Source organism: Lytechinus pictus, chromosome 8 (genome assembly GCF_037042905.1).
Source record: "Lytechinus pictus isolate F3 Inbred chromosome 8, Lp3.0, whole genome shotgun sequence".
NCBI classification, from domain to species: domain Eukaryota; kingdom Metazoa; phylum Echinodermata; class Echinoidea; order Temnopleuroida; family Toxopneustidae; genus Lytechinus; species Lytechinus pictus.
Window position 1 is genome coordinate 31,944,130 of NC_087252.1, and position 26,947 is coordinate 31,971,076.

Here is a 26,947-nt window from a genome sequence, read left to right on the forward strand (position 1 = left end):
TGCAACACAGAAAAGTTAACTTGTCCGTAATTCAGATGTTCTGTAAGAATAATGATAATTCCGTTTTTTTTATTTTTTATTTATTATTTTTTTTTTTTCAATGTCATTTACCTGCTAAGATTCTCTATGATATTTTGTACCTTTTATGACAACTTTACCCCAACAAAAAGTTTATTTAAATAATTTCAGAAAAATCAAACTAGCTCTACCCTGAAAATTCTATCAAAATTTGATCCCAATTATAAAAAAGTTGTGACAAAGTAAAACAAAGAAAATTGATATGAGATGTTGAATTAGTGTTTAACCTTGGACCGTGTAGTCATTTTCCCGAAGTCCTCCGCCAGGGAGTGTTACTTAAGGCTGATGAGAGTGGTGGTATTATTTATGGTTAGGGGGTTGTGGGAGGGCATTTGTAGTTTGATTTTGAAGGTTTCAAGAAGGCATTTGTAGTTTGATTTTTAAGGTTTCATGAAGTGACAAGTTCTTTATTGAAACTGTTCCAATGTGTAATTTTTTCGGGGAAGAAGGTATTCGCTAATTGTGTTGTTAATATGAAGGTAGGGTTTACCTTGAATTGTTCATCGTGAGGGCGTCTCAATCGTGTTCCTTTCTTCGAGGCGTATTTCTGTAGATCTAGGTGGAGTTCTTCATGCATCAGCCTAAAGAAGCTAATAAGGTGTAGATTTTTTTTTTCGTGCTCTTAGGAGTTCCAGCTCAGTGTGCCCAAAAGGGCTCTCCTTAAAGAAACATGTTAATGTGTTGTTATGTGTTGAAAAAATCTATGATTGTCACTGCATTTTCATGTACTTCCATCAAATTCCCAGAAACTAATTTTTTTTATTGCTCAAATATTTTGAAAGAATTAAATTTATGGACAGTAATAAGAAGCATGTGCTCATAAAAACAATCTCTAAAAATTTCACAGGACTATGATTTGAAAGATGCTGCCCTTCTTTTTTTTTTAGGTTCGTCCATGACAGTTCTAGGGCTAAAGATCCAATCACTTTCCCCTGACCAGATCAAGACATGTAGAGATGAGCTCAAAGACAAGTACAGGACTGATTTCTGTATGATAAGAGCTGACCCACTAGATCCTGATTCTGTTGTTCCTTTTGAAGATATGTACACAAACCTTTTCTTGGAAGAGGAAAAGCGAAAGAAAAGGAATCAACTTGAGTACAAGGATCTCTTTCATCTCAAAGTTAATGGAGTGTTCCCCAAACGGATTATGATCCAAGGAGAGGCAGGGGCTGGAAAGACCACATTCTTGGCTAAGATTGCATGGGACTGGATAAACGATAGACCAGAGCTCTCAAAGTTTGTGTGGGTACTTGTTATCCCTCCGCATGTAGCCAAGCGATACACGATCGGTCACATAGTTAAGTCATATCTTTCAAAGGACAACCCAGCAACAGCCTGTCAGATCACTGTGTACATCCGCTCAAATCCAGAAAAGGTATTCATTACCTGTGATGGATTAGATGAGTTTAGTGGAAATGTTCTACGGCACACTGAAAGCAACCAAGGTTCAGAAGGTACTCAGCCAGAGTCTGCTGGTCAAACCAAAGTAGGATCAGAAACAAGTCCATCAAGTGCATCTATGCGCCAAATAACCAACCTAGAAGTCAATGCTACTTCTTTTGAGAGAGGTGATATCACAGTTGAAGATATTCTTCGCTCAGATGAACTTCGTTCTTGCCCAGTAATGGTGACATGCCGTCCATGGAAGGCCAATGAAATAAGATGGAACGATAGTTTGAGAAGACTATACACATTCATCCATGTGGATGGCTTTAGCAGGGAGAATGCAAAGGCTTACATTCACAATTATTTCAAAGATACCGAGGCTACAGCAGATGAATTCATCAAATGGTTTGAAAGCAATGGCATATCAGAGAATATGGCATTATATCCTATCTACATATCTATGCTCTGTCACATGTGGGGAGAACCTGATGATGCCAAGAAAGAAGAGTTCAAGTCTTTTCAAACCTTTTCTGAAATATTCCGTGAAGTGTTTGAATCCCTATATGTGCGACATGTCCAGAAAGAGATCACAGATCTAAGCAGTCCGGCTTTCAATACACGTCGCTCTGAAATTGAGAAACTCATGGAACCAATTGCCAAACTTGCTTTTACTGGACTAGAATCAAACGACTCTATCTTCGATGAAAACGATCTTGGACAGTTCTCAGACTCTGTGAAGACAGCATGCACGTTAGGAGTGTTGTCACAAGAGAATAAGCTCTCATCCATTCATGATAAGAACAGGCCGTACCTGCAGTCAACATTTTTCTTTCCTCATAAACTATTCCAGGAGTACATGGCTGCAGTCTATCTCGCTTCTCTCTATGATTCAGATCACAATGAATTTAAGAGGCTGTTTGAGGAAGTAGTGATCCCTAGGAAGGAAGAGTTTAGGTATCTCTTATACTTCACTGTACCACGGAGCAAGAACATTTCTAAGTATGTCACGCATTTCCTGTTACAACAGTACGCCCAAAGCCGAGGCAGTTTTGCGCAGGAGGAGATGAATTTCTTGGTCGATGTAGCTTTGGAGAGTCGAGATGAAGATGCCATAGGCTTGCTTAGGAGTTCAGTATCATCTCTGTCCATTGATGTTAATGATGTGCACACTATAGCTGGTTATGCATCCACCAGGATACATTCAAAGGCGGTAGGATGGATAAAACTGCTTGTATTTAAATTTACACAAGAAAAATCACCCTGATATCATGCATGTTTATCTTATTTTAATGCAGTAACACACCATTAGGAGTAGGCCTATAAGGGAGATCTTAATAGTTTGGATACGGCCATAAGGATAAGACAAACACCACAAGCTTTTCAGACACCAATTCGTTGATAAAGGGAACCTGAAATCTTGAATTGGACAGACAATGGGCCGTATGCATAAAAAGTAGCAATTGCTTGTGCTAGCCTTTTACTTGAATCCGTATGCATAAACATAAGCAATTGCTTGCAAGCAAATGCTTTTGCTAGCAAGCACAAGCAATTGCTTAAAGATCAAGCATTTGCTTAGAATCGTATGCATAAAACAAACCTTTTACTTGTCTTGATAAGCAATTGCTTGCGTTTTTTCAAGCACCTCCAGACCAGCTTGAGCTCTTGCTTACTCATGGCATTCTCGTTTAAGGATTAAATTTTCATACCGTTTCAAGCTCCATATTCCAGAGGTTATGTTGTGATTTCATATCTAATCAAATTCCTGTTATTTTAGACTTTTTACGGCAATTTTTGTCCATCGATCTACACAGAAACCCCCCTGATGCTCTGCGCTGTTTTCCCCCTATTTGCGTAATAAAAAATATTTCTGCCAGGTCGGGAACGAAGCGTCGTTGTCCTAATGTGCGATGTTCGCACAACCGTAACGATCCTTTGTCCAACACATAAGCAATTGCTTATGCAGTGCAAGCAAAAGGTTTCAGCACAAGCAAAAGCTTGTGCATACGAATTTAAGCAATTGCTTGAACTTGCCCTTTTGCTTGACCAGCTCTTGCTTTTGCTTAAAGCATTTGCTTATAAGCAATTGCTTGTCTTTATGCATACGGCCCAATGGGTCAGATGCATAAAAAGTAGCAATTGCTGGCAAGCAATTGCTTCAAGCACAAGCAATAGCAAGCCAAGCAAACGATCATGCTTCAGCAATTGCTTTATTTCATATGCATTACCCTTTGCTAGTGCTTCAACCCTTTTCTTGCCTTCAGAAAGCAATTTCCCGTGGTTTGAACATGAACAATAGCGACGTCACTCTGGTGCAAACACGACTCACAGAGAAGGCAGGACTCGAACGCAAATGTTTGGCAGTGCAATTACCGCTTCTTTCATATAACATCTCTTCCTCAGACCTGGTCTCATACACAGCAAAAACTGTGGTGTTAACCGGTGTACACAGAGGACCACACCAGTTATGTTACACCGGTGTTAAATTGGTGGTGTTAGTTTTACACCTATAGGTGTTATTACAACACCTATGGTTGTTACATTTACACTCTCTGGTGTTATGTTCAATCTCTAGGGTGTTATTTTAACACCTCAGGGTGTGGTCCTCTATTAACACCAATTGGTGTCATTTTTAACACCACAGTTTTTACAGTGTACTAACTTGTTCCTTTTTGATAAATTTATATAGTTGGCATTTGATTTGTACTTATTAGGAATAAAACATGTACATGTAGGCTACGGTACGCTTTGGAATTCTCGGGTGCTTACACATGATTTAAAAAAAACGCGAACACCCTGATCAAGCAGATGCTCAAGCTGCTCTGCCCGAGCTTGAAAGAAAAAACACAAGCAAGTGCTTAAACGCACAAGCAAAATTTTCGCTTTATGCATACGATTTTTGTTTTTCAAAGGCTTGATTTTCAAAGAAGTGGTAACAGTCAGTTAGCGATTGCTTGAACATAGTAGCAGAAGCATTTGCTCGTTCATTTTTATGCATTCGGAATCAAGCAAAAGCCTATAGAAAAAGCAATTAATAATTTTTATGCATCTGACCCAATGCCCTTGAAATGGAAGCACCATTATTCAAATTAGAAAATATGTATCCGTTGAAGTATTTCTCACCTGTATGAATAGTAAAGGTTTTGAATAGTAAAGATAAGACAATTTGCAAACGGCTATATGATGTCATTTATTCATTTATTTTTGTATTTACTTGATTTTTTCAGACTGAGTTTGTTTTGTGCGATCGAGCGCTTTTATAATGTTGATTACTGATTCATGAATTTGCCCCCCCCCCAACTGAAAAGTGGATCGGCACCCTTGCCCACCGCACCGGGTGGGTGTTTCATAACGCTATTCGCAATTTAAGAGCGACTTTAAGAACGACTGGTGAACCTTTCTATTGGTCAATGGTATACACCATTGGCGACGCTTCAGCGCATAAAAAAGAAACGTCACCAGTGGTTCTGAAAGTCGCTCTCTTATACGAACGGCATTATGAAACGGCACCGGAACTTGTAAAAGATTAGAAGCGGGGGATGTTCGGTTTTACGGGGTCGGTAGTTATAAATCAAGATTTATTCTAAGATGGGGCAGTTCCATTTACAACATGAAAGCCAAAAAGGACTATTTTAAAGACAATGCGTTCCCTCAGGGGCAGCCAGTGGAGACCTTTCAAGATAGCTGGGATGTGAATGCACTTTCTGGACAAAGTTGCAATGCGTACTGTATTACTAACACTCCTGCCAAAAAAAAAAAAAAAGAATAACGCAATGCTATTGGAAATGTAATTATGATGTATGGCTTTAATTTCAGATCAAAATGACGGTTCGTGGTTATGGAATATCCTACGGACCAAGCATATCAAAAGATGTTGCGAAGATGGTGTGCTCAGCACCGTCTCTAAGGGATGTTGTACTGCCAGCAAGCTTTCATCCAACCTTCTATGAGACTCTTGCTAAAGAAGGAAGGAAAGCCACAGTACGTAGAAATTCATCTTATAGCTGAGATGTTAAAGTTGATGCTAGCATAAAGAGGAAGAAGTTGATAAATGATGATGGCAACAATAAGAACGACGATGACAATACTATTAGTAAATACGGTTATTTGATAATTGTATATTATGCAACATGATGTACTCATAATCCTGCATGCAGAGTGAATGCTAAACTGAAAATGGAATCTACAAGCATGGTATGAATATATTAAAGGCCAAGTCCACCTCAGAAAAATGTTGATTTGAATCAATAGAGAAAAATCAGACAAGCACAATGCTGAAAATGTCATCAAAATCGGATGTAAAATAAGAAAGTTATGACATTTCAAAGTTTCGCTTATTTTTAACAAAATAGTTATATGAACGAGCCAGTTACATCCAAATGAGAGAGTCGATGATGTCACTCACTCACTATTTCTTTTGTTTTTTATTGTTTGTATTACACAATATTTCAATTTTTACGAATTTTGATGATTAGGACCTCCTTGCCTGAAGCACAAAATGTTAAAATATTGGAATTCCACGTCTTCAGGGAGGAATGAAACTTCATTTCACATGACAATGACGAGAAAATCAAAATATTTCATATTTCATATAATAAACTACAAAAGAAATAGTGAGTGAGTGATGTCATCAGTTCCCTCATTTGCATACCGACCGAGATGTGCATATAACTGTTTTGTGAAATGAAGCGAAACTTTAAAAGTCATTACTTTCTTATTTTACATCCGATTTTGATGAAATTTTCAGTGTTATGCTTGTTTAATTTTTCTCTTTTTATTCAAATCAAGTTTTTGTTGGGGTGGACTTGTCCTTTAAACATACCATTTATGTAAATGGAAAGATAAAAGAGAAATCTCACCTTCAAAAATTAGAAGAAAAAGTAGGATGTAGCATATCAGGGGTATGTAGTATGCCTATGAGAGTGATAACAAATTGGTTGACAATGACTATGTTATTAGTGTCTACTATAGTACCCTAATTCATGTGAAATGAAAAGGCTGAAATTGCTAGTTTTCAGGAAAGTTATCCTCATAGAAAATTATTTTGAGAGGATTGTATTTTACATCATTTCAAACTCTGTCTTGATGATCAAATTTGAATCTCCCAGATAATTGATTAAATGAGGTTTTGTGTAAAATTTCATTCATTCAATATTCACGAAGTTCATTTAACTCTACTGGTAGCCCCAAACACAATTCATTGGAACACACATAAGTATATAATCCTGTGGATGTTTTTTGTTTAAACGTGTTGTGAAATGAAGTAATATAGATATATTCTCGTTAGAACAAACATTAACGATAATCAATAAATATTGGCAGTCATACAACGTGACCATGCTCTCTGGTACGTAGTTGTAATGATCAATGTAACTTTGTACACATGTACATGTAGGTCCATACTCTTGAGATTAGGAACTACGAGCCTCTATCATCAGCCTCGTCACAACATCTAGTAGGAGCTCTGTGCTCCCTACCTAACCTGGCCGAACTGAAACTAGAGGGAAGGGGTTACCCTGAAGAGTTCCATTCTCTTCTGAATGCAAAGGCTTCAACCCTTAAGGTTTGTGTGCTTCTGCTTTATACTCAGTCATGCCATGTATATGGAGTAATTGTTATTTAATTTTACAGTGTTCAATACTTAAAAGAACATATTACATATCTAGATTCTGCTTTTATCTACCGTGTGAGTAAAAAAAATGGACACCTCACTAATCCCCAATTTAAGGAAAAGGAATGTGTCATGAACACATATTTGGCCGGAAAGAGAGTATCTTCTCCCAAATAATTTGATACTATTTTTATATTTTTATTTCGTATGCCTTCACGCTTGCATCATCATCACTAGCGTACCTACGGGGGGGGGGGGCACTCTGCCCCCCTGACGAGTCACAACCCATGCAAAAGACATACCTTTGCCCCCCTGACGGGCATGAAAAACCTTTTTTGCTCCCCCTGACGAGCTTGAAGACCTTTAGTGCCCCCCCTGACGAGCTTGAAGACTTTTTTTTTTGCTTGTCAATTTTTTTATGGTACGAAATCCTTTATTTGTGATTTGTGATCGAAGACCTTTTTTTTTTTTTTTTTTTGCTTGTCAAATTTTTTGGCGGACGGTTTTGCCCCCCCCTGTGGAAAATCCTAGGTACGCCACTGATCATCAGTAGGTATTCTTTGCAGTGATGTAACTTTTGATTTGCGCTAAAGGCATGATTGCAATTAATGAATCGAGATGTCAATAATATCATAATCCTACAAGGGTTGCATTAAAATCCATTGCAAAACACCTTTTAATAATTAACATAATTGTTTAATAAGCTTTTTTCAGTATCAATTTTCAAAGTTAATTTCACTGAGAAGGGATTTGCAATGTGCAATATGTTTATTAACTCATGCACTTAATTATTTCAGATGAAATGCTTCTATTGGTCGACCTGAGCATATAAAACGTATTGGTTGATGATGAAATATTGGGTGTGTCAGAGATAAAATAGGGGATGCCTCTACAGAGATAAGACAATTTTCAGAATACAGATTTAAGATAATTTTAGTGAGCTGTTGAGTTACAAAAACATATTTACTAGAAATGTTGAGCGAATTTTCTGAATACCACCCGAGGTGTTTAGGATCAGATGGTGCAGGATGAATGCTGACTGAGCATGGAATGTTAACAAGCATATTGTTCTTGACTTAAAGTCTTAGGGATTATTAAGGTCTTTAATGCTCATCATTTTCATGATAACTCATGAAGTGTGGAAAATGATGATATAATTTAGAATAATGGCAAAGAAATTACAGGATTTATAAAATGATTTTAAAGATAACTTGTAATAATTCCTTCTTTTAATATTCAGAGGTGAGAAAAAATTGTAGCCCTTCAACACAATACACTTCAACAGAAACAGCAGAAATATGAAGCCTAAACAGACATTGAAATATGGATGTGCAAAAGTTACGTTGTGTAAGAAATCAGTGTTTTTATTTTGATACATACGTTAATTAGCCTTATCAATACATATTTAGGAACCAGTTTGAAGTCAAGTATTACAGCATGATCATATCATCTGATATGTACATTTAATGATCAATGTTTTCAAACATGTAGGTCCATACTCTTCAGATTAAGAATTATGAGCCTGTATCATCAGGCTCTTCCCGTCACCTTGTAGAAGCTTTATGTTCCTTACCTAACCTGACTAACCTGACACTCTATGGAGATCATTGCCAGGAGGAGTTTTATTCTCCTCTCAATGCAAAGGCATCAACCTTAAAGGTATTGTATAGGAGTGTACAAAGAGTGTACATTGAGATGGTACAAAACTGAAAACATGGAATTAAAAACTGGAATAATAAACAAATCGTTCTTGACGTATTGAAAGTGTTTTGGATTATTAAGATCTTCACATGATATTTTATACTCACTGGCATCATATACATGATATCGCAGGTAGTATGTAAAGTGATAATCTCATAAAAATGCAGATTAAAGGCACATCAATTACAGGCTTTGGAGAAACTATCGATCTTACAAATTTTTTTTGCGGGAAGATTTAGATTGTATTTTGTACATACACCTAAATTACCGGAAAATTGATCTTGAAAATAACCTGTAGTAATTCCTTCTTTCAATATTCAGAGTTGTAACCCTTGAGCAAAATAACAGAAAAGGAAAGAAGCCTAAACAGGTCTGGAACTTGGGATATAAAACAAGTTACGTTGTGAAATAAAATGATTTAAATATTATCCATTTATGCATGCATCAGCTTTATTAACACATATTTATGAACCATGTTTTATTTGAAGTATTACAACGTGATCATGCTGTCTGATATGTACTTTTAATGCTCGATGTTTGTACACGTGTAGGTCCGTACTCTTGAGATTAGGAATTACGACCTTCTATCATCAGCCTCTTCACATCACCTGGTAGAAGCTCTATGCTCCCTACCCAAGCTGACTAGCCTGATACTCTATGGAGATGGTTACCGGAAAGAGTTCTATTCCATTCTGAATGAAAAGGCATCAACTTTAAAGGTACATATATATATGTGCTTGTACTTTATACTTGCGTGTTGAAAACTGGACCAATGATGATCATGATTAACGCATACATTCGTAATTCCGAAGCTTCGTTATTCCGAAGGTTCGGTTATTCCGAAGGTTCGTATTTCCGAAGGTTCGTAATTCCGAAGGCTCGTAATTCCGAAGGTTCGTTAATCCGAAAACGAAATGAGGTTCGTAATTCTGAAGGTTCGTTAGTCCGAAAACGAAATGAGGTTCGTAATTCCGAAGGTTCGTTAATCCGAAAACGAAATGAGGTTCGTAATTCCGAAGGTTCGTTAGTCCGAAAACGTAATGATTAACGAAGCTTAATTCGTTTTCGGACTAACGAACCTTCGGAACAACGAACCTTATTTCGTTTTCGGATTAACGAACCTTCGGAAAAACGAACCTTATTTCGTTTTTGGATTAACGAACCTTCGGAACATCGAACCTTATTTCGTTTTCGGATTATCGATCCTTCGGAGTAACGAACCTTCGGAATAACGCCACAAATGTTCGGATTAACGAACCCTTTTATGTTTTCGGATTAACGAACATCGAGGTATAGGCAATTTTACGTGTTTCGGAATTACGAACCTCCGGAATAAAGAACCTTCGGAATAACGAACCTTCGGAATTACGAAGTGTAACCATGATTAATGCATTAAAGAACATGTTTCTGTACGGATCGAACTTGAGCAAGGGCACTGCACAAATTCCACTCAGTCGTAATGAACAATATTTTTACACAGAATAGCCTCAACAATCTTTACTAAGCACATATCTATAATCAAAGATTTGTTCTACGAAATGAGAGGCTATAGCCCCTAATATCACTTGGTTTCAGAATGCAAAGTCACAAAATGGCAAAAGAAAGACCAATGAAAATGAGATGGTATTAAACAAACTTCCCATTTTATTACACATATCCTTCATGGGAATATTGATATAATAATTGATTCGATGAACTCGTTGAATTTCATTTATTCAATATTCAATAAGTACATCTAACCATGGACCTTGATTTCACACATTTGTATCCCTCTAACAAAAATACACTGCAACATACACAAAATTATAATCCTAAAAAAAGTATGGATCTGTATAAAAATTTCGTTTTGTAAGATCTTCTCCACAATGTATACATTAGCCATATATTATCTATTTGCAATGATACAACATGATCATGTTCTATGTCATGTATTTTCAATGATCAATGTTTGTACACAATCATGTAGGTCCATGCTCTCGACATTTGTAGTTTTGAGCCTCTATCATCAGACTCTTCACATCACCTAGTAGAAGCTTTATGCTCCCTACCTAACCTGACCGAACTGACAATATATGAACATGACCACCACAAGGAGTACTTCTATTCCACTCTGCGTGCAAAGGCATTCACCTTAAAGGTATGCGTGCTTTTACTTCACAATGGTGGAAATATGGAATAATGAATGTTTGTTTCATTCTATAGTGGAAGTGGAATGTTTGTTTCATTTTATAGTGGAAGAGCCGTGATGTAGTGGTTCTGACTCTCGCCTTGTAAACAGAGGGCCGCGTGTTCCATTCCCACCGCGGTCTAGCGTCCTTTGGCAAGGCGTTAATCCATACTTTGCCATTCTCGACCCAGGTGCTAAATGGGTACCCGGTAGGATGCGAAAGATATTGATTGTTTGATTTTGCCAGCGCCATAATGAGGCTGCGATGAATGCAAGGAATGCTCCACAGGGAGTGGAAATTGTGCATTTTTTTCGTGCGGGATTAAAATGAATAATATGATGTAACGCGCTTTGAGCCAGTCTGGGAAAAGCACTTTATTAAAATTGACTGTTATTATTAGTGATAAACCCATTGAATAACATGTTTCTGTACTGTATATTGTTGAAGAGTGGCCTACATAAAGGAGATGTTGTGAATGCATTTCCTTGAACTGTAGTTCTAATGCACAGCTGCACTGTAATTGAAGTTTGTCATACCCTCAAATGTTATGTTATAACTGATGGAGAAACATGGAATTACATTATCCATTCGTGATTCTTCCTAGTCTCTTGAAAAATAGTAATTCATATGATATAATCATATGATATATAAATGATATGAAGTAGGATATTAATTTCAATGGTGCGTGTAGTATGTGTATGAGAGTGAAAACATTATTCGACAATGTGTATTCACTGAATACAATAAAAATGGGAGTGTACATAAAGTATATAATAATAATAATAATAGTAATAATAATAATAATAATAATAATGTACATTTAAATAGCGCTTATATACATGAGATGAAATGAACAATGACCACATGGTTTGGATTCAGATGATATGCAGGGTGACTGCTAACTGAAAATAAAATATATATCCAAACATGACATGAATATGAACATATTTCCTGACTCGCGTAGTGTTCAAAATAAACGCTTGCCTCACAATTTTGCTATTTGGCTCTCAAATTATTGCTAGTTCAGTCACCATTATCTGCTGGTATAATATAATGCTTTTTTTCCTTTTTTTTTCAAGGACACCCTAGATGTGTAATTAACATGCGTCTGACCAGAATACACATCTAATGTTTTTGAATAAAAGAACTATTTTTTTTTTATATTAAACAATGAATAACTTTTATTTAAGAGCAATATTCCATAAAATATGTACGTCCGACCCCCTATAATAATTTGGGACCTTCATGAAATTTTCTGTCTCTGATTTCAGGTTATTGTAATAATTGGCATTTATAAAGCGCTTTATCAATCTATGACTGTTCAAAGCGCTTCACAATTATTATTACCCGGTCACTGGATTCATAGCATTTCAAGCAGCCTTTTAGGCGCAGACTTGCTAAACCAACCACAATGGCGGTTGTTTCCTACCGGTACCCAATTAGCACCTGGGTGAGAGTGGCAACGTTTGGATCGACGCCTTGCCAAAGGACGCTATACCCGATGGTGGGATTCGAACACACGACCCACAGATTACAAGGCGAGAGTCAGAACCGCTACACCACGGAGCTTCCACATTTTGACAGTCTGTAGTAATGCTCTGATACATAATCTTAATTTTTGGTTTTGATTTTGGTGTATGTGTGTGCGTTCAATGTCACAGGTCAAAACCCTTTTTCTGGATCTATGTAACCTTTCAACAACTTCATCCAGCAACTTAGCAGAGGCACTGTGTACTATGCCTATTCTTTCTGACCTGACATACAAAATTTCAGATAAAGAATTCTACTCTGCATTGAAAGAAAAGGCATCATACATACAGGTAAGATATTATCTTTGGCCGTAATCATAACAAATTTGTATCAAATCATTATATAATTTGATTCGCATAGTATATCTTCCCCTATTTTTCACTGCAACATTGATTTTATGATATACACAAGGTAATGCTTTGATACTGTGTTCTTGAGAGCCACCATTATTCAGTTGGGTGTTTGATAGTTTTGTGGGATCGCTTTTTTCCTGGTATATTGGCATGAAAATCAGAAAGGTCATGTATTAAATTATGTTATATTGTTTACGTGTTGAACAAAGCCATGGCGAAAAACCTTTGTCTGAGGAGATTATTCCGGTTTGCAACTCCATTCCACTATTGGAGGCCGAATATGAAAGAAATGAGGGGGGGGGGGGAGATTAGAGGAGGAAGACAAGTGGATGAAGATGGTGTTGTTTATCCAGCGTCCTCCCCCTGGAATATGTTTCATGTTCATGATTACGAAATGTCCCGTTCTCAGGTCAATATATCCAAAATATTTCCACAAATTTCAGCTCCCGCTTCGTGTTCCCATTATTTTTAGTGAGATAAGTATAACTAGATTTTAATTCGTCATGCGGACGAATTAGGTGGTCTGTCATGATTTTTCATTCATTGTCGGCTAATGTTGTATAAAATGAATCCCGGGAATGAATCATTCAGATATGATTGATAATCTTGATCATAGACATCAAAGGAATAAATTTTGACCATTGCTAAATGTGATTATAAATGTAGTGATGACAATCGTGATGATTATAATGATGGTGGTGATAATGCAATATGTTAAATACGAAATAAAGTTAAGAGCACGTAAAATGCCGGCTTAAAAACTCTCCAAAAATCTCAGACGATTTTACCGAAATAGGCTTTCCAAAATTGCGCAATGAAAGGCGCCTTAATTTTCACAGCAGCTAATTTTTAATCGACAGTTTGATGTTTTTTATGCAAAATCTTGTTAAAATTTCTTTTTACTTTGAGCATTTTTTTTTTAATTTCACCCACTGACATTTCACAATGTCAGTGGGTATTAATTTCACAGAATACTTGAAAATTCATAGGTGATACTTTTTAAAAGCTAAAATATCTTAAATATTTTTGTTCAAATTTTCTGCTACATTTCAATAGATTTTAATGAGAAGTTTCATAATGCTATAATTTCACAGCATTCACATCAAAACTCATCAGTGATGTATTTGATAAAAGAACCAGATTTTTTTGTAAATGTTTGCCAAATTTCTGAAAATTTTTAAACATTTCAAATAATATTTTCCGTCAAAAATTTTCAATATCCATTTAATTGTGTATGACTTTGACATTTACTTGAAAATTATTTCTTGATGATTTTTACTGAAAAAAGTCAGGTAAAAGATTCAAATACTGGCAATTTTCCCGCAAAATTTCGGGAACATGTGTAATTAACTAAATTGCACAATTTTTTCATTTCACAGAAGGTACCTGAAAATTTGTTATATGTTATATTAAGTAAAAATGAACAAACGGAAAAAAATCCAGGAATTTCCGCAAAATGTCCGGAATGAAAATTTTCAACCCAATAGCGTTTAAATATTGCAGCGTTTACTAAAAAATACATAAATGATGTTTTACAATGTTAAAATTGCCCCTTAAAAAGTTCCGGCAAAATTACAAAAATTGTCCTACATAAAAAAATGCAATGCAAGTGGGCTTGAAATTTTCAGGAAGACTGTACAATTGGTTAATAAAACATTTCTCCAAAGAATTTCGCAAAAATTACGTCCAGAAAAAATTTGCCAAAAATTAAACACATCATAACACATTGATGCTGTGGTCAAAAGTCAAAATTATTCACACGTTATTTGTAGAGAATTATCTTCACTACATGATATCAAAATTTGAGAGAAAACTGACCAGTAATAAAGAAGATACAGTCAAGTACGTTGACGTATGTTGCGAAAATATGTAATTTTCACTGATAACTTAATATTAACGTAATTATGAAATCTTCAAATGAGATATTGATTATATCAAAGAGTGAGAAAAAATTTGGGGTCAACGGACTCCCTGAAGAGCTACAGTGAATTTTATATAGGCATATTTTTGCCCATTTACGCGCGAGTAATGCAAATTTGAATGGACGCGCATTCCCGTATTATTGGTCGTAAGAGGCTGAATGAGGTATCAAATTAATCAGAAGCTAATGGACAATGGACAGACATGAAATAAATGATGACTCGAAGATGCATACCGATGGTAGGTGCAAGAACGCGCACGCATACCTGTGCGCGCGCAAATTCTTGACATGCTCAAAATGACCCGAAACGTACCCAAACTTGACCACGGTTGATTTGGGGAATTTTTGAATTTTGACGCGCGCGTACGTGCGCGTCGTGACCTTTGCATGACCTCTGATGACATGTCCTGATGACCTGTCACCTGAACTTGATATGATGCAAATATGGATGATTTTTTATGATTAGTTGCGATGATATGATCAATCATATAATTTTACAAAATGGCGCCTAGATGACGTCATCATGATTTGATAACCTTGAAAAGTTTCGTTTCACGATTCCATAATAATTTCCATACATGACATGAAAATCAAGAAATTTGACAAGCCCGATTTTGAGATAAAGTGGGAACAAAATTTGGCAATAAAAATAAATAAAGTAAATTCTGACGAATATAATAGGTGATCTGTCATCTTAATGACAGACCACCTAAAAAGGACCAAAAAAAAAAAAAAAAAAAAAAAAGGGGGTCCAGCGAGGTTTGAACCACCGAACCCTGGTATACCAGTCAGGTGTGTTATCCAGTCGGCCACAGTGTGTTCGACAAGCACAGAGAGCAAAATAGGAAACATATTGTCAACTTGACATTGAATGTACATTCTTGCAATTCCAAATTGGCATGATGACAAAACTCTACAAATTCTAGTTTTGAGAATAGTACAAGCTTTAAAATGAAACAGTGGAGATATTGTCTAAAGGATACATTCTAAGCTAAAACATATTGAAAATTTGGCGAGAACAGACCAAGATTTACGGAATTAAAATCAATTTAAATGACTGTGGTGACATCATGAAACAGAAAACACTTGTTCTTAGTTCCGACGCCATTTTGATGACGTCACGATGTAATTAAGAGTCAAATGTGGCATGAAATCATATCTCCTATTCATACTCTATTCGAATATGAAAAGAAAAATTGGGGTCAACGGACTCCCTGAAGAGCTACAGTGAATTTTATATAGGCATATTTTAGCCCATTTACGCGCGCGTAATGCAAATTTGAATGGACGCGCATTCCCGTATTATTGGTCGTAAGAGGCTGAATGAGGTATCAAATTAATCAGAAGATAATGAACAATGGAAAGACATGAAAGAAATGATGACTCGAAGATGCATAACGATGGTAGGTGCAAGAACGCGCACGCATACCTGTGCGCGCGCAAATTCTTGACATGCTCAAAATGACCAGAAACGTACCCAAACTTGACCACGGTCGATTTGGGGAAATTTAAAATTTTGACGCGCGCGTACATGCGCGTCGTGACCTTTGCATGACCTCTGATGATATGTCCTGATGACCTGTCACCTGAACTTGATATGATGCAAATATGGATGATTTTTGATGATTAGTTGCGATGATATGATCAATCATTTAATTTTACAAAATGGCGCCTAGATGACGTCATCATGATTTGATAACCTTGAAAAGTTTCCATTCCCATGTCCATAATGATGCCCATACATGACATGAAAATCAAGGAAATTGACATGCCCGATTTTGAGATAGAGGTGGACAAAGATTTGGCAATAAAAATAAATAAAGTAAATTCTGACGAATATAATAGGTGATCTGTCATCTTAATGACAGACCACCTAAAAAGGACCAAAAAAAAAAAAAAAAAAAAAAGGGGGTCCAGCGAGGTTTGAACCACCGAACCCTGGTATACCAGTCAGGTGTGTTATCCAGTCGGCCACAGTGTGTTCGACAAGCACAGAGAGCAAAATAGGAAACATATTGTCAACTTGACATTGAATGTACATTCTTGCAATTCCAAATTGGCATGATGACAAAACTCTACAAATTCTAGTTTTGAGAATAGTACAAGCTTTAAAATGAAACAGTGGAGATATTGTCTAAAGGATACATTCTAAGCTAAAACATATTGAAAATTTGGCGAGAACAGACCAAGATTTACGGAATTAAAATCAATTTAAATGACTGTGGTGACATCATGAAACAGAAAACACTTGTTCTTAGTTCCGACGCCATTTTGATGACGTCACGATGTAATTAAGAGTCAAATGTGGCATGAAATCATATCTCCTATTCATACTCTATTCGAATATGAAAAGAAAAATTGGGGTCAACGGACTCCCTGAAGAGCTACAGTGAATTTTATATAGGCATATTTTAGCCCATTTACGCGCGCGTAATGCAAATTTGAATGGACGCGCATTCCCGTATTATTGGTCGTAAGAGGCTGAATGAGGTATCAAATTAATCAGAAGATAATGAACAATGGAAAGACATGAAAGAAATGATGACTCGAAGATGCATAACGATGGTAGGTGCAAGAACGCGCACGCATACCTGTGCGCGCGCAAATTCTTGACATGCTCAAAATGACCAGAAACGTACCCAAACTTGACCACGGTCGATTTGGGGAAATTTAAAATTTTGACGCGCGCGTACATGCGCGTCGTGACCTTTGCATGACCTCTGATGATATGTCCTGATGACCTGTCACCTGAACTTGATATGATGCAAATATGGATGATTTTTGATGATTAGTTGCGATGATATGATCAATCATTTAATTTTACAAAATGGCGCCTAGATGACGTCATCATGATTTGATAACCTTGAAAAGTTTCCATTCCCATGTCCATAATGATGCCCATACATGACATGAAAATCAAGGAAATTGACATGCCCGATTTTGAGATAGAGGTGGACAAAGATTTGGCAATAAAAATAAATAAAGTAAATTCTGACGAATATAATAGGTGATCTGTCATCTTAATGACAGACCACCTAAAAAGGACCAAAAAAAAAAAAAAAAAAAAAAGGGGGTCCAGCGAGGTTTGAACCACCGAACCCTGGTATACCAGTCAGGTGTGTTATCCAGTCGGCCACAGTGTGTTCGACAAGCACAGAGAGCAAAATAGGAAACATATTGTCAACTTGACATTGAATGTACATTCTTGCAATTCCAAATTGGCATGATGACAAAACTCTACAAATTCTAGTTTTGAGAATAGTACAAGCTTTAAAATGAAACAGTGGAGATATTGTCTAAAGGATACATTCTAAGCTAAAACATATTGAAAATTTGGCGAGAACAGACCAAGATTTACGGAATTAAAATCAATTTAAATGACTGTGGTGACATCATGAAACAGAAAACACTTGTTCTTAGTTCCGACGCCATTTTGATGACGTCACGATGTAATTAAGAGTCAAATGTGGCATGAAATCATATCTCCTATTCATACTCTATTCGAATATGAAAAGAAAAATTGGGGTCAACGGACTCCCTGAAGAGCTACAGTGAATTTTATATAGGCATATTTTAGCCCATTTACGCGCGCGTAATGCAAATTTGAATGGACGCGCATTCCCGTATTATTGGTCGTAAGAGGCTGAATGAGGTATCAAATTAATCAGAAGATAATGAACAATGGAAAGACATGAAAGAAATGATGACTCGAAGATGCATAACGATGGTAGGTGCAAGAACGCGCACGCATACCTGTGCGCGCGCAAATTCTTGACATGCTCAAAATGACCAGAAACGTACCCAAACTTGACCACGGTCGATTTGGGGAAATTTAAAATTTTGACGCGCGCGTACATGCGCGTCGTGACCTTTGCATGACCTCTGATGATATGTCCTGATGACCTGTCACCTGAACTTGATATGATGCAAATATGGATGATTTTTGATGATTAGTTGCGATGATATGATCAATCATTTAATTTTACAAAATGGCGCCTAGATGACGTCATCATGATTTGATAACCTTGAAAAGTTTCCATTCCCATGTCCATAATGATGCCCATACATGACATGAAAATCAAGGAAATTGACATGCCCGATTTTGAGATAGAGGTGGACAAAGATTTGGCAATAAAAATAAATAAAGTAAATTCTGACGAATATAATAGGTGATCTGTCATCTTAATGACAGACCACCTAAAAAGGACCAAAAAAAAAAAAAAAAAAAAAAGGGGGTCCAGCGAGGTTTGAACCACCGAACCCTGGTATACCAGTCAGGTGTGTTATCCAGTCGGCCACAGTGTGTTCGACAAGCACAGAGAGCAAAATAGGAAACATATTGTCAACTTGACATTGAATGTACATTCTTGCAATTCCAAATTGGCATGATGACAAAACTCTACAAATTCTAGTTTTGAGAATAGTACAAGCTTTAAAATGAAACAGTGGAGATATTGTCTAAAGGATACATTCTAAGCTAAAACATATTGAAAATTTGGCGAGAACAGACCAAGATTTACGGAATTAAAATCAATTTAAATGACTGTGGTGACATCATGAAACAGAAAACACTTGTTCTTAGTTCCGACGCCATTTTGATGACGTCACGATGTAATTAAGAGTCAAATGTGGCATGAAATCATATCTCCTATTCATACTCTATTCGAATATGAAAAGAAAAATTGGGGTCAACGGACTCCCTGAAGAGCTACAGTGAATTTTATATAGGCATATTTTAGCCCATTTACGCGCGCGTAATGCAAATTTGAATGGACGCGCATTCCCGTATTATTGGTCGTAAGAGGCTGAATGAGGTATCAAATTAATCAGAAGATAATGAACAATGGAAAGACATGAAAGAAATGATGACTCGAAGATGCATAACGATGGTAGGTGCAAGAACGCGCACGCATACCTGTGCGCGCGCAAATTCTTGACATGCTCAAAATGACCAGAAACGTACCCAAACTTGACCACGGTCGATTTGGGGAAATTTAGAATTTTGACGCGCGCGTACATGCGCGTCGTGACCTTTGCATGACCTCTGATGATATGTCCTGATGACCTGTCACCTGAACTTGATATGATGCAAATATGGATGATTTTTGATGATTAGTTGCGATGATATGATCAATCATTTAATTTTACAAAATGGCGCCTAGATGACGTCATCATGATTTGATAACCTTGAAAAGTTTCCATTCCCATGTCCATAATGATGCCCATACATGACATGAAAATCAAGGAAATTGACATGCCCGATTTTGAGATAGAGGTGGACAAAGATTTGGCAATAAAAATAAACTAGAATTTTAATTCGTCTTGAGGACGAATTAGGTGATCTGTCTGTCATTCTCATGATCACGATCTAATATTTAATCATTATAACCATGACAATGCAGATCAATATAATCATCATCATTAAAAACAGACTTTTATTAACAAAAGAACATATTAAATACAGCAGCTGAAAGACAAAATATTAGGTTGTGTAAACGATCTTGTTGTATTAGAGAATACCAAATGCAATTTTGCAAGTGACTACACGAAATAGTTAAAATAATGTTGCCGAAATCCATGAATGTAGAATCAAATTTGGAGAAAAATCAGTATTTAATAGACGTTACACACAAATACATGAGCAAAAAAATGAACATTGTCAAGTGAGTTTCGAACCAGGGACCTTTGCATTGCAAGGCAGGTGTGCTATCCATTAGACTACACAGCCTCCCGTACTCTCATAGTTCAAAGAAGGAATATTATCTTAAATTGACTTATGACAGTGAAAATTGGCATTGTGATATGCCTCTATAAATTCTCAGTTTTGAGGATGAATAATTAATATAAGTGAAACTGTTATGCAATATTTAGTAAGAGTATATACTAAGCTACAATATGTCGAAATCTGGGCGAAAAATGATCAAGAATTACGGAGTTATAGTCATATTTGCAAAATTATTCAAACGTCATAAAACAAAAATGGAAAATTTTAGTTCCGACGCCATTTTTATGACGTCATGATAAAATTTAGGGTCCAATGTGACATAAAATCACATCTATAATCCATACTCTATCCGAATATAAAAGAAAATATAGGGGTCAACGGACTATCTGAAGAGTTATATTGAATTTTGTAAAGGCATGTTTTTGCACATATTTGGTCTATTGTGAACGCGCGCGTGCGCGCGTGATTCAAACTTTGATGGAAGCTAATTCCTTTACTACTGGTCGTAGAAGGTTGATCAAGGTATCAAATTATTAGAAATTTAATAACAAATGCATTGACGTAAAAGAAAGTCAGATTCTACTTTGCGTAACAACACTACGTGCGTGAACGCGCGCGAAAACGTGTGAGCGCGCAAATTCTTGAAACGCTTCAAATGACCTGATTCGTACTCTACTTTGATCAAAAAGTGATTTTGAGCATTTTAAAATTTTGACGCGCGCGTACATGCGCGTCGTGACCTGTTCATGACCTTTGATGACATGGACAGTTGACCCATGATCTTAAGTTAATTTTATGTTGATATTGTTCATTTTTGATGATTGATGATGAAGATATTGTTGATAATGTGATTTTACAAAATGGCGCGTAGATGACGTCACGATGACCATTTGACGTTGAACTTGTTTCGTACACATCGCATGATAACTGTTCATAATTGATAATATTTTGATGAAAATTGATTGAGCACTTTTTCAGATTTTGGTGGAACAAGAAAAGGGTGGAAAAAGAAAAATAAACTAGAATTTTAATTCGTCTTAAGGACGAATTAGGTGATCTGTCTGTCATTCTCATGATCACGATGTAATATTTGATCATTATATCCATGGCAATGCACATCAATATAATCACCATCATTAAAAGCAGACTTTTATTAACAAAAGAACATATTAAATACAGCAGCTGAAAGACAAAATATTACGTTGTGTAAACGATCTTGTTGTATTAGAGAATGCCAAATGCACTTTCGCAAGTGACTACACGAAATAATTAAATTAATGTTGCCGAAATCCATGAATGTAGAATCAAATTTTGAGAAAAATCAGTATTTAATAGACGTTACACACAAATACATCAGCAAAAAAAAGAACATTGTCAAGCGAGTTTCGAACCAAGGACCTTTGTATTGCAAGGCATGTGTGCTATCCATTGGACTACACAGCGTCCCGTACTCTCATAGTTCAAAGAAGTAATATTATCTTAAATTGACTTATGACAGTGAAAATTGGCATTGTGATATGCCTCTATAAATTCTCAGTTTTGAGGATGAATAATTAATATAAGTGAAAATGTTATGCAATATTTAGTAAGAGTATAAGTCCAGCTACAATATGTCGAAATCTGGGCGAAAAATGATCAAGAATTACGGAGTTATAGTCATATTTGCAAAATTATTCAAACGTCATAAAACAAAAATGGAAAATTTTAGTTCCGACGCCATTTTGATGACGTCATGATAAAATTTAGGGTCAAATGTGACATAAAATCACATCTGTAATTCATATTCTATCCGAATATAAAAGAAAATTTAGGGGTCAACGGACTATCTGAAGAGTTATATTGAATTTTGTAAAGGCATGTTTTTGCACATATTTGGTCTATTGTGAACGCGCGCGTGCGCGCGTGATTCAAACTTTGATGGAAGCTAATTCCTTTACTACTGGTCGTAGAAGGTTGATCAAGGTATCAAATTATTAGAAATTTAATAACAAATGCATTGACGTAAAAGAAAGTGAGATTCTACATTGCGTAACGACGTTACGCGCGTGAACGCGCGCGAAAACGTGTGAGCGCGCAAATTCTTGAAATGCTTCAAATGACCTGATTCGTACTCTACTTTGATCAAAAAGTGATTTTGAGCATTTTAAAATTTTGACGCGCGCGTACATGCGCGTCGTGACCTGTTCATGACCTTTGATGACATTGACAGTTGACCCATGATCTGAAGTTAATTTTATGTTGATATTGTTCATTTTTGATGATTGATGATGAAGATATTGTTGATAATGTGATTTTACAAAATGGCGCGTAGATGACGTCACGATGACTATTTGAGGTTGAACTTGTTTCGTACACATCGCATGATAACTGTGCATAATTGATAATATTTTGATGAAAATTGATCGAGCACTTTTTCTGATTTTGGTGGAACAAGAAAAGGGTGGAAAAAGAAAAATAAACTAGAATTTTAATTCGTCTTGAGGACGAATTAGGTGATCTGTCTGTCATTCTCATGATCACGATTTAATATTCGATCATTTCAACCATGTCAATGCAGATCAATATGATCATCATGATTAAAAACGGACTTTTATTAACAAAAGAACATATTAAATACAACAGCTTAAAGACAAAATATTAGGTTATGTAAACGATCTTGTTTTATTAGAGAATGCCGAATGCAATTTCGCAAGTGACTACACGAAATAGTGAAAATAATGTTGCCGGAATCCATGAATGTAGAATCAAATTTGGAGAAAAATCAGTATTTAATAGAGGTTACACACAAATACATGAGCAAAAAAAAACATTGTCAAGTGAGTTTCGAACCTAGGACCTTTGCATTGCAAGGCAGGTGTGCTATCCATTAGACTACACAGCGTCCCGTACTCTCATCGTTCAAAGAAGGAATATTATCTTAAATTGACTTATGATAGTGAAAATTGGCATTGTGATATGCCTCTATAAATTCTCAGTTTTGGGGATGAATAATTAAAATAAGTGAAAATGTTATACAATATTCAGTAAGAGTATAAGCTCAGCTACAATATGTCGGAATCTGGGCGAAAAATGATCAAGAATTACGGAGTTATAGTCATATTTGCAAAATTATTCAAACGTCATAAAACCAAAATGGAAAATTTTAGTTCCGACGCCATTTTGATGACGTCATGATAAAATTTAGGGTCAAATGTGACATAAAATCACATCTATATTTCATACTCTATCCGAATATAAAAGAAAATATAGGGGTCAACGGACTATCTGAAGAGCTATATTGAATTTTGTAAAGGCATGTTTTTGCACATATTTGGTCTATTGTTAACGCGCGCGTGCGCGCGTGATTCAAACTTTGATGGAAGCTAATTCCTTTACTACTGGTCGTAGAAGGTTGATCAAGGTATCAAATTATTAGAAATTTAATAACAAATGCATTGACTTAAAAGAAAGTGAGATTTTACATTGCGTAACGACGCTACGCGCGTGAACGCGCGCGAAAACGGTTGAGCGCGCAAATTCTTGAAATGCTTCAAATGACCTGATTCGTACTCTACTTTGATCAAAAAGTGATTTTGGGCATTTTAAAATTTTGACGCGCGCGTACATGCGCGTCGTTACGTGTACATGACCTTTGATGACATGGACAGTTGACCCTTGATCTGAAGTTAATTCGATGTTAATATTGTTCATTTTTGATGATTGATGATGAAGATATTGTTGATAATGTGATTTTACAAAATGGCGCGTAGATGACGTCACGATGACCATTTGACGTTGAGCTTGTTTCGTACACATCGCATGATAACTGTTCATAATTGATAATATTTTGATGAAAATTGATTGAGCACTTTTTCAGCTTTTGGTGGAACAAGAAAAGGGTGGAAAAAGAAAAATAAACTAGAATTTTAATTCGTCTTAAGGACGAATTAGGTGATCTGTCTGTCATTCTCATGATCACGATGTAATATTTGATCATTATATCCATGGCAATGCACATCAATATAATCACCATCATTAAAAGCAGACTTTTATTAACAAAAGAACATATTAAATACAGCAGCTGAAAGACAAAATATTACGTTGTGTAAACGATCTTGTTGTATTAGAGAATGCCAAATGCACTTTCGCAAGTGACTACACGAAATAATTAAATTAATGTTGCCGAAATCCATGAATGTAGAATCAAATTTTGAGAAAAATCAGTATTTAATAGACGTTACACACAAATACATCAGCAAAAAAAAGAACATTGTCAAGCGAGTTTCGAACCAAGGACCTTTGTATTGCAAGGCATGTGTGCTATCCATTGGACTACACAGCGTCCCGTACTCTCATAGTTCAAAGAAGTAATATTATCTTAAATTGACTTATGACAGTGAAAATTGGCATTGTGATATGCCTCTATAAATTCTCAGTTTTGAGGATGAATAATTAATATAAGTGAAAATGTTATGCAATATTTAGTAAGAGTATAAGTCCAGCTACAATATGTCGAAATCTGGGCGAAAAATGATCAAGAATTACGGAGTTATAGTCATATTTGCAAAATTATTCAAACGTCATAAAACAAAAATGGAAAATTTTAGTTCCGACGCCATTTTGATGACGTCATGATAAAATTTAGGGTCAAATGTGACATAAAATCACATCTGTAATTCATATTCTATCCGAATATAAAAGAAAATTTAGGGGTCAACGGACTATCTGAAGAGTTATATTGAATTTTGTAAAGGCATGTTTTTGCACATATTTGGTCTATTGTGAACGCGCGCGTGCGCGCGTGATTCAAACTTTGATGGAAGCTAATTCCTTTACTACTGGTCGTAGAAGGTTGATCAAGGTATCAAATTATTAGAAATTTAATAACAAATGCATTAACGTAAAAGAAAGTGAGATTCTACATTGCGTAACGACGTTACGCGCGTGAACGCGCGCGAAAACGTATGAGCGCGCAAATTCTTGAAATGCTTCAAATGACCTGATTCGTACTCTACTTTGATCAAAAAGTGATTTTGAGCATTTTAAAATTTTGACGCGCGCGTACATGCGCGTCGTGACCTGTTCATGACCTTTGATGACATTGACAGTTGACCCATGATCTGAAGTTAATTTTATGTTGATATTGTTCATTTTTGATGATTGATGATGAAGATATTGTTGATAATGTGATTTTACAAAATGGCGCGTAGATGACGTCACGATGACTATTTGAGGTTGAACTTGTTTCGTACACATCGCATGATAACTGTGCATAATTGATAATATTTTGATGAAAATTGATCGAGCACTTTTTCTGATTTTGGTGGAACAAGAAAAGGGTGGAAAAAGAAAAATAAATAAAAACTAGAATTTTAATTCGTCTTAAGGACGAATTAGGTGATCTGTCTGTCATTCTCATGATCACGATGTAATATTTGATCATTATATCCATGGCAATGCACATCAATATAATCACCATCATTAAAAGCAGACTTTTATTAACAAAAGAACATATTAAATACAGCAGCTGAAAGACAAAATATTACGTTGTGTAAACGATCTTGTTGTATTAGAGAATGCCAAATGCACTTTCGCAAGTGACTACACGAAATAATTAAATTAATGTTGCCGAAATCCATGAATGTAGAATCAAATTTTGAGAAAAATCAGTATTTAATAGACGTTACACACAAATACATCAGCAAAAAAAAGAACATTGTCAAGCGAGTTTCGAACCAAGGACCTTTGTATTGCAAGGCATGTGTGCTATCCATTGGACTACACAGCGTCCCGTACTCTCATAGTTCAAAGAAGTAATATTATCTTAAATTGACTTATGACAGTGAAAATTGGCATTGTGATATGCCTCTATAAATTCTCAGTTTTGAGGATGAATAATTAATATAAGTGAAAATGTTATGCAATATTTAGTAAGAGTATAAGTCCAGCTACAATATGTCGAAATCTGGGCGAAAAATGATCAAGAATTACGGAGTTATAGTCATATTTGCAAAATTATTCAAACGTCATAAAACAAAAATGGAAAATTTTAGTTCCGACGCCATTTTGATGACGTCATGATAAAATTTAGGGTCAAATGTGACATAAAATCACATCTGTAATTCATATTCTATCCGAATATAAAAGAAAATTTAGGGGTCAACGGACTATCTGAAGAGTTATATTGAATTTTGTAAAGGCATGTTTTTGCACATATTTGGTCTATTGTGAACGCGCGCGTGCGCGCGTGATTCAAACTTTGATGGAAGCTAATTCCTTTACTACTTGTCGTAGAAGGTTGATCAAGGTATCAAATTATTAGAAATTTAATAACAAATGCATTGACGTAAAAGAAAGTGAGATTCTACATTGCGTAACGACGTTACGCGCGTGAACGCGCGCGAAAACGTGTGAGCGCGCAAATTCTTGAAATGCTTCAAATGACCTGATTCGTACTCTACTTTGATCAAAAAGTGATTTTGAGCATTTTAAAAT

General features: G+C 35.9%; 1 protein-coding gene across 1 annotated transcript in view; it reads left to right on the forward strand.

The window, feature by feature from the left end:
* LOC129266521 (uncharacterized) overlaps window positions 1-26,947 on the forward strand; it is a 73,772-nt gene that overhangs the window by 1,346 nt on the left and 45,479 nt on the right. Inside the window, exons 3-6 of the mRNA XM_064104211.1 lie at window positions 966-2,677; window positions 5,281-5,445; window positions 8,567-8,734; window positions 9,328-9,495. Of these exons, the coding sequence (XP_063960281.1) occupies window positions 966-2,677; window positions 5,281-5,445; window positions 8,567-8,734; window positions 9,328-9,495 (2,213 nt within the window). The remainder of the gene's footprint in view (window positions 1-965; window positions 2,678-5,280; window positions 5,446-8,566; window positions 8,735-9,327; window positions 9,496-26,947) is intronic.